Raw genomic sequence first — 10,018 nt, 5'->3', positions numbered from 1 at the left:
CATTCGTCTTTCTTTTCTCTGTTGTTCTCTATTATTCCCTTTCTTTACCTTCTTCCTTATCTTCTTCTTACTTTTCTTTTACCTCTATCTTCTTTTTCTCCCTTTTTTCTCCTTGTCCTTGTCCTTCTTCTTCCTTTTTTTTCTTCCTTCCATTTTCTTTGTCTTTTTCATTGTTTTACTTTTTTATTCTTCTTCTACTACTTCATCTTCTTCTCCTTCTCCTCCTCCCCTTCCTTCACTTTTCTTAGTTTTTTACGTTCATTTCTTTACTTTTTTCTTCTTAAGCTTCCCCTGTGTCTTTCTTTTCTTTTTTCTTCTTTATTCTTCCTCTTGTTCTCCTTCACTTTTTTCTTTTCCTTCATTTTTCTTTGTCCTTTTCATTATTTTTCTTTTTTCTTTCTTTCTTCTTCCTCTTGTTCCTCTTCATCTTCCTCCTCCTTCTTCTTCTCCGTCTTTTCCCCTTATTCCTTTCTTTTTCTTATTTTCTTTTTTCTTCTTAAAATTCCTCTTCTTCTTTTTCTTCTATATTTTCTATCCTCCTCATTCTCCTGCTCTTCCTCCTCTGTTTTCTTCCTTCTTCTTCTTAATTCTATTTTTCTTTGTATTTTTCTTGTTCTCCTTCTCCTCCGCCTCTTTTTTCCCCTTTTCCTTCCCTTTTGTTTTTTTCCTTCATTTCTTTACTTTTTTCTTCTTAAGCTTCCCCCTGTCTTTTTCTTTCTTTTCTTTTTTCTTCTTTATTCTTCCTCTTCTTCTCCTTCCTCTTGTTCTCTTTCTCCTTTTTCTTTGTTTTTCCTTAGTTTTTCTTTATCCTTTTCATTATTTTTATTTTTTCTATCTTTTTCCTCCTCCTGTTCCTCTTCCTCCTCCTCCTTCTTTTTCCCTTTTTCCTTATTTCTTTCTTGTTTTTGTTTTTATTATTTTCTTTGTTCTTAATATTCCTCTTCTACTTCTTCTCCTTTTCTTTGTTCTTCTTCTCCTTTTTCTTTTTCTTTGTTTTTCCTTCATTTTTCCTTCATTTTTCTTTGTCCTTTTCATTATTTTTCTTTTTTCTTTCTTCTTCCTCCTGTTCCTCTTCCTCTTCCTCATCCTTCTTCTTCTCCTTCTCTTGCCCTTTCCTTTATTCCTTCTTTTTCTTTCTTTTTCTTATTTTCTTTTTTCGTCTTAAAATCCCTCTTTTTCTTCTTCTATCTTCTCTTCTTCCTCCTCACCCTCTTGCTCCTCCTCCTCCTTTGTTTTCTTCTTCTTCTTCATTCTAATTGTTCTTTGTACTCTTCTTCTTCTTCTTCTCCTTCTTCTCCTCTTTTATCCCCTTTCCCTTCACTTTTATTTATTTTTTCGTTCATTTCTTTACCTTTTTCTTCTTAAGCTTCCCCCTCTTTGTCTTCTTCTTTCATTTCTTTTTTCTTCTTTATTCTTCCTCTTTTTCTTCTCCTTCCTCTTCTTCTTCTTCTCTTTCGTCTCCTTCTCCTACTTCTCCTTTTTCTTCGTTTTTTCTTAATTTTTCTTTGTCCTTTTCATTATTTTTCTTTTTTCTTTCTTTTTCTTCCTCCTCCTCCTTCTTCTTTTTCCCTGTTTCCTGATTTCTTTCTTTTTCTTAGTTTTTATTATTTTCTTTTTTCTTAATATTCCTCTTCTCCTTTTCCTTTTCTTTGTTTTTCTTTTCCTTTTTCTTTTTCCTTGTTTTTCTTCATTTTTCTTTGTCCTTTTCATTATTTTTCTTTTTTCTTTCGTCTTCTTCCTCCTCCTTCTCTTTCTCCTTCTTTACCCCTTTATCCTTTCTTTTTCTTTGTTTTTATTATTTTCTTTTTCCCCCCTGTAATATTCCTCTTCTTCCTCCTCATCCTCCTGCTCCTCCTCATCCTGTTTTCTTATTTCTTCTTCTTCATTCAAATTTTTATTTGTATTCGTCTTCCTCTTCTTGGTATTGGAGAGATGGTTCCGGCATAAATCCTTTAGATCAGATGATTAGAGCAGCTTCTAATGGAAGTGTGTGTACTGTGCAAAAAGGCTCTGTGCAGGGCCAAAGATCGAGAAGCAGAGTCAGAGACACACCTCGCCGCCATCGCAGAGAGGGAAACAGGTCGCCTGGTGCAGGAAAATGCCAAGACGGAAAACAATATTCAATATATGTCTGACAAGAAAGATACCTTAGAGGTGTATGGATGTATAAGATTACATTTATTTTAACATTATGTTGAAGTTTGGCCAAAATGACAATGAAACAATGTCTGTATCCTCAGAAACAAATCCTCAAGGATAAACAAAATCTGGAGCAGTTTCGGACTCAAATGCAGTGGGACCAGAAGGGCATGGAGGCCTTTTTGGAGGAGTCAACACAAAAAGATGACGACATGATGGCCATAATTAAGTATTCACAGCAAGATGAGTTGAGAATCAAGGTACTAACAGCTTAAATATAACAACCAATGATAGATGTGTCCTATTTTCCTATGTTGATCCTGTGGAAATAACTTGGAAAGAGCTTGTCTATGGTGATAAGGGCTTAGAAGACGCCCTTTAAACCAATTATTGTGTTCTGATACAACCTGCTAGCGGGCAAAAGTGCAGTGCAGCATGCTTCTTTAATCAATTCCTTCTTTTCACTCACATGTTTATGATCTGTCGTCATCCAGTCACTCACTTTGGCTATTGAGAGGACCACAATAGAGGGCAATAAAAAACGCAAAGCGCTGGACAAGGAAATGACGGAGACTCTATCTGCACAGGTAATATACACAACATGCACAGGTGCAAATCTACAATAGACAGTGTTGCAGCATCTGTGAAGTTTGCATGTTTATCCCTTTAAATTCTGAACCACTAAATAATTGATAGAAACAATTAAATTATTTAAAACTGGAGCTTTGATTGGTCAAATATTTTTTTTAATCTTTATTTTTACAAAAATCAATTGCCATTTACAATTTTCAATTTGTATCATATTTGACACATCCAGTCACAAAATATTGCTTTGTTATTTTCATAACAAACCAACACATAATGCAATAGACAGAAATATCCATCATGTTTTTTCCAAACATAAAAAGACGTTTGTCATCATCTTTCCCAAGCTGCTCCAGCTCATTGAAATTCACATTCTTTATTGACGACACCGCCAGACTACAATGTCAGACTCGCACAAAGCCCTTTGGGTAAAAATCTACCATATATGGAAATATCTGCTGACGTCCCAGTTGGGAAAAATGTCACAATTTGGGTCAATTCCAAGTGGCTCGTTTGGAGGAAGTATAAAGAAAGGCAATATTGTTTTCACAAAAATCTCCGCATGGTTGGATTTCAAATTTACAGGACTTTTGTAGATCCCAAATACACAAAAACAGGTACCAATAGGTAGGAAAAGTTGGTTTTGCTTAAAAGGTCCCCTTTGAGTAAAATAAGCTAAGTGTAACAACTAGCATCATTTATTAATAAATATGAACATTTTCTTAAAAAGACAAAATATTATTGAGAACCATTGGCCTGGGAGATTAATAATTGGAAAAGGTGTCTAAATTACGACAAGATGGGAGACAAACCGTGTTGAATTTTGTAGGTTGATGGTTCTTACCAGAAATGAGTAACAAGTCAATATCTGGGATTTCAGAAGACTGCACACCAATCCAGGCATGTTTTGTGTGCTTTTCTTTCAGATTGCTTTGGACAAGATGACAGAGAATTTGCAGCAGGCTCACATGGAGACCGAGCAGATCATCCACCAGTGGGAAAACACCATCCAACAGATGAAGCAAAGAGATGCTGACATGCATCAGTGTGCTCTGGTAAGCGAAAATGCTGACAATATAAACCAGGGCTGTCCAAAATCTTTTTGCCTTAGGGGCCGCCACATTGAAAAAGGTGAAATAACTGAAAACATGTTTTATATTCTAGTTCTTCAAAATAGCCACCCCTTGCTCTGATTACTGCTTTGCACACTCTTGGCATTCTCTCGAAGAGCTTCAACATGTTTTCAGTTATTTCACCTTTTTTTGTTAAGTACATAACTCCACATGTGTTCATTCATAGTTTTGATGCCTTCAGTGACTATCTACAATGGAAATAGTCATGGAAATAAAGAAAACCCATTGAATGAGAAGGCAATTAACTTTTGGCCTGTACTGTATTATATATATATATATATATATATATATATATATATATATATATATATATATATATATACACTACCGTTCAAAAGTTTGGGGTCACCCAAACAATTTTGTGGAATAGCCTTCATTTCTAAGAACAAGATTAGACTGTCGAGTTTCAGATGAAAGTTCTCTTTTTCTGGCCATTTTGAACGTTTAATTGACCCCACAAATGTGATGCTCCAGAAACTCAATCTGCTCAAAGGAAGGTCAGTTTTGTAGCTTCTGTAACGAGCTAAACTGTTTTCAGATGTGTGAACATGATTGCACAAGGGTTTTCTAATCATCAATTAGCCTTCTGAGCCAATGAGCTCAGAAGGCATTGTACCTTTAGAACACTGGAGTGATAGTTGCTGGAAATGGGCCTCTATACACCTATGTAGATATTGCACCAAAAACCAGACATTTGCAGCTAGAATAGTCATTTACCACATTAGCAATGTATAGAGTGTATTTCTTTAAAGTTAAGACTAGTTTAATGTTATCTTCATTGAAAAGTACAGTGCTTTTCCTTCAAAAATAAGGACATTTCAATGTGACCCCAAACTTTTGAACGGTAGTGTATATATATATATATATATATATATATATATATATATATATATATATATATATATATATATATATATATATATATATATATATATATATGTATGTATGTATGTGAATATATATATATATGTATGTATGTATGTATGTGAATATATATATATATACATATATATATATATATAATATATATATATATATATATGTATATATATATATATATATATATATATAATTTATATATATATATATATATATATATATATATAAAGTTCGACTTCTACCTTGTTTACTTCCGTGACGACATCCTTAAAGTTTTGTAATCAATTAGAAATATCAAGCAGCTAAAATGCGCCAAACATGAATAAGTGTGGAGAGTGTTTTGCATTATCCCATCATGCATTGTATCGGCTTTAAATGGGTGTCATTTTGAATTATGTATAGTGTTTGGATGTTTATATAATATCCACAAAGTTCAGTGAACAGGTTGTCTTATGTGTGGCCACGTGTGTTGACTTCCTGTGTTGGTTGCAGTTTGCACCATGACTGGGAAAGGTTGTTTGGATTGGGTCATATACAGAAAGTAAATGCTGTGCTGTGTACGCTTCCAATTACAATTAATAGTTATTGACCTGATTTACTTACATTGTTCAAAAGATGGCAGCAAATTTGCAGCAAGTAGACTGTCAGCTGTTTGAAATTAAGCTGTTGGCACCTCCCGGGCCAAATTCCTTATTAAACTTGTTTCTCGGGCCAAACCGTAGACGCCGATGGGCCGCACTTGGCCCGTAAGCCGTAGTTTGGACCCTTGATATTAACCAACATCATGTAAACACACCAAACACCGCGTCTGTCCATCTTTCTAGAAACTGTCCAAGACCAACCAGATCATCCGGGAAAGGAACGACACCTTAACAGAAATGAGGAACCTCCAGGAGTCTCAGATGGACGACAACAAGGAAAAAGAGAAGAAGATAACAACAACCAATGGACTGGCTTCAAGACTGCGACTGAACTTAAAGGAGCGGGAGAAGAACTACATGGAAATGCAAGATGAGGTCAGAATTCCTGAACATCTAAATCATAAAGTACTTTTTTTTTATAACACTTTTATAACTTTACCCATTTGTTGTTTTTTTTAGCAAGGAGGGATAGTGTGAGTTTTTGGTTAAAAAAACAAATTCAGTGTTGTTATAAATAATTGACATATTATTACCTAGGCTGTAATTACCTCATCTAAAATATCCATCCATCCATTTGTTACCACTTGCCCCTCTCATTTTTGGAAAATATTGCATATTTTTGTGTTATTCTCAAATGAAATACGGTGTTTTCTTTCTACAAAAAAAGGATAAAACATTTTTTAAAAATCCAAATTCATAAAAAATGTATATACCATATTTTTTGGACTATAAGACGCACTTAAAATCCTTTCTCAAAAACGACAGTGTGCCTTATAACCCGGTGCGCCTAATGTACGGAATAATTGTGGTTGTGCTTACCAACCTCGAAGCTATTTTATTTTGTACACGGTGTAATGATAAGTGTGACCAGTAGATGGCAGCCACACATAAGAAATACGTGTAGACTGCAATATGACGCCAGTAAACCACACCACAACTTTAAATGTTCCATTGAAAATAAAGAACATTACACACGGCACTCAGAAATCTGTCAAAATGTTTTAGTACGACTTTGAAGCCACACCGCTTAATGGATTGTCGGCCCATTACGGCTACTGTAGTCAGAGATACAAGTATTATTATGGTGTGTGTATAAGGACCGCAAAATGGCACCCATTAGCAGACATATTATCTGGCGTTTTGTTTCACAATATTATGCAAAACCAACTTTTCTTACCTTCTGGTACCTGCTGATGTGTATTTGAGATCGGTATAAGTCCTGAAAATTTGCGCACGTCTGCCACTGTAGTCTGTGCTGATATCGTAGTCGATAAGCTTCTTCTTTTTCTCTATCTTCTTGTTATGTGACATTCACCCTCTGCTGTTGCCATTTCTAATATAAAGTAGTGTAAAGTTCCAACTTATATCTCGCTATGGAAGCGCTAAAAACTACCAGTGTAGGGAGTTCACATTATTCACCCATGGAACTTTAGTTATTAGAGAGTTCCGGCCGGACGCTTTTTCAGTAGTGAGCCACGGATGAGAAGATGCTGCTCCGTTATTGATTAAAGTAAAATCTGAATGTCATTAAAACAGTTAGCTCCATCTTTTGACACTTCTTCCACTCCCGTCCTTGCACGCTACACCGCTACAACAAAGATGGCGGGGAGGAGACGCTGTCGAAGGTGAGCCACGTAAATAAGACCGCCCACAAAACGGCGCATCTTGAAGCGACGCTCAGAAAGCGACTTGAAGATGATCTGTAAAACATAATCTATGCAACATTTTGACCAAAGAACCACCATTACATGTTATGTAGCCCACAAGAAAGTGTTTTACATTTAGAAAAAAATCATATTATGACCACTTTGATGCGCCTTATAATCCGGTGCGTCCATAAAATACGGTATATAAATAGGTTAGAAACTGAAAACTGAAACATTTTAAGTGTTGAAAGTTTAAAAAATAATATATGACTTCTAACACAGCGTGTCCTTTTTTTGTCACTTAGGATGCTTAATGTAGTTTTGAATAAAGTCGACTCAAGGGTTAAATAAAACCTCAGACTTGTTTTCAATGAACATTTAGGACGGAGGTCTGCAACCTGCGGCTCTTTACCGCCGCCCTAAGGGCTCCCTGGAGCTTTTTAAAAAATGTATGAAAATAGAAAAAGATGGGGGAAAAAACATTTTTGTTTTAATATGTTTTCTGTAGGAGGACAACATGACACAAACCTTCCTAATAGTTAGAAATCCCACTGTTTATATGAAACATGATTCTCTGATGAGAGTATTTGGCGGGCGCCGTTTTGTCCTACTCATTTTGGCGGTCCTTGAACTCACCGTAGTTTGTTTACATGTACGACTTTCTCCGACACAGCCACAGAAGGACATGTTGTATGCCACTCATTCTCCAACTGTTTGTATTAAACATGATTCTCTGATGAGAGTATTTGGCGAGCGCCATTTTGTCCTACTCATTTTGGCGGTCCTTGAACTCACCGTAGTTTGTTTACATGTACGACTTTCTCCGACACAGCCACAGAAGGACGTGTTGTATGCCACTCATTCTCCCACTGTTTATATTAAACATGATTCTCTGATGAGAGTATTTGGCGGGCGCCGTTTTGTGCTACTCATTTTGGCGGTCCTTGAACTCACCGTAGTTTTTTTACATGTACGACTTTCTCCGACACAGCCACAGAAGGACGTGTTGTATGCCACTCATTCTCCCACTGTTTATATTAAACATGATTCTCTGATGAGAGTATTTGGCGGGCGCCGTTTTGTCCTACTCATTTTGGCGGTCTTTGAATTCACCGTAGTTTGTTTACATGTATGACTTTCTCCGACACAGCCACAGAAGGACGTGTTGTATGCCACTCATTCTCCCACTGTTTATATTAAACATGATTCTCTGATGAGAGTATTTGGCGAGCGCCATTTTGTCCTACTCATATTGGCGGTCCTTGAACTCACCGTAGTTTGTTTACATGTACGACTTTCTCCGACACAGCCACAGAAGGACGTGTTGTATGCCACTCATTCTCCCACTGTTTATATTAAACATGATTCTCTGATGAGAGTATTTGGCGGGCGCCGTTTTGTGCTACTCATTTTGGCGGTCCTTGAACTCACCGTAGTTTGTTTACATGTACGACTTTCTCCGACACAGCCACAGAAGGACATGTTGTATGCCACTCATTCTCCCACTGTTTATATTAAACATGATTCTCTGATGAGAGTATTTGGCGAACGCGATTTTGTCCTACTCATATTGGCGGTCCTTGAACTCACCGTAGTTTGTTTACATGTACGACTTTCTCCGACACAGCCACAGAAGGACGTGTTGTATGCCACTCATTGTCCCACTGTTTATATTAAACATGATTCTCTGATGAGAGTATTTGGCGGGCGCCGTTTTGTGCTACTCATTTTGGCGGTCCTTGAACTCACCGTAGTTTGTTTACATGTACGACTTTCTCCGACACAGCCACAGAAGGACGTGTTGTATGCCACTCATTCTCCCACTGTTTATATTAAACATGATTCTCTGATGAGAGTATTTGGCGGGCGCCGTTTTGTGCTACTCATTTTGGCGGTCCTTGAACTCACCGTAGTTTGTTTACATGTACGACTTTCTCCGACACAGCCACAGAAGGACATGTTGTATGCCACTCATTCTCCCACTGTTTATATTAAACATGATTCTCTGATGAGAGTATTTGGCGAACGCGATTTTGTCCTACTCATATTGGCGGTCCTTGAACTCACCGTAGTTTGTTTACATGTACGACTTTCTCCGACACAGCCACAGAAGGACGTGTTGTATGCCACTCATTGTCCCACTGTTTATATTAAACATGATTCTCTGATGAGAGTATTTGGCGGGCGCCGTTTTGTGCTACTCATTTTGGCGGTCCTTGAACTCACCGTAGTTTGTTTACATGTACGACTTTCTCCGACACAGCCACAGAAGGACGTGTTGTATGCCACTCATTCTCCCACTGTTTATATTAAACATGATTCTCTGATGAGAGTATTTGGCGAGCGCCATTTTGTCCTACTCATATTGGCGGTCCTTGAACTCACCGTAGTTTGTTTACATGTACGACTTTCTCCGACACAGCCACAGAAGGACGTGTTGTATGCCACTCATTCTCCCACTGTTTATATTAAACATGATTCTCTGATGAGAGTATTTGGCGGGCGCCGTTTTGTGCTACTCATTTTGGCGGTCCTTGAACTCACCGTAGTTTGTTTACATGTACGACTTTCTCCGACACAGCCACAGAAGGACATGTTGTATGCCACTCATTCTCCCACTGTTTATATTAAACATGATTCTCTGATTAGAGTATTTGGCGGGCGCCGTTTTGTCCTACTCATTTTGACGGTCTTTGAACTCACCGTAGTTTGTTTACATATACGACTTTCTCCGACACAGCCACAGAAAGACGTGTTGTATGCCACTTATTCTTTGTCTCAATTTGTCCACCAAACGTTTTATACTGTGCGTGAATGCACAAACGTGAGCTTTGTTGATATTATTGACTTGTGTGGAGTGCTAATCAGGCATATTTGGTCACTGCATGACTGCAAGCTAATCGATGCTAACATGCTATTTAGGCTAGCTTTATGTATGTATTGAATCATTTAATTTCCTGTGTCCTCTGTGTATTTAATTTATATTTGCATGTCT

General features: G+C 37.2%; 1 protein-coding gene across 1 annotated transcript in view; it reads left to right on the top strand.

The window, feature by feature from the left end:
- The window catches only part of LOC133665378 (coiled-coil domain-containing protein 39-like), a gene marked incomplete at its 3' end in the record, with an annotated part of 39,838 nt that overhangs the window by 7,338 nt on the left and 22,482 nt on the right, over nucleotides 1-10,018 (top strand). The window contains exons 3-7 of the mRNA XM_062070666.1: nucleotides 2,008-2,154; nucleotides 2,241-2,399; nucleotides 2,634-2,726; nucleotides 3,651-3,779; nucleotides 5,561-5,752. Of these exons, the coding sequence (XP_061926650.1) occupies nucleotides 2,008-2,154; nucleotides 2,241-2,399; nucleotides 2,634-2,726; nucleotides 3,651-3,779; nucleotides 5,561-5,752 (720 nt within the window). The remainder of the gene's footprint in view (nucleotides 1-2,007; nucleotides 2,155-2,240; nucleotides 2,400-2,633; nucleotides 2,727-3,650; nucleotides 3,780-5,560; nucleotides 5,753-10,018) is intronic.

This window comes from Entelurus aequoreus, linkage group LG14 (assembly GCF_033978785.1).
Source record: "Entelurus aequoreus isolate RoL-2023_Sb linkage group LG14, RoL_Eaeq_v1.1, whole genome shotgun sequence".
NCBI lineage: Eukaryota > Metazoa > Chordata > Actinopteri > Syngnathiformes > Syngnathidae > Entelurus > Entelurus aequoreus.
Note: the sequence above shows the minus strand (reverse complement) of the source record. Positions and strands in the feature narration are given on the sequence as shown.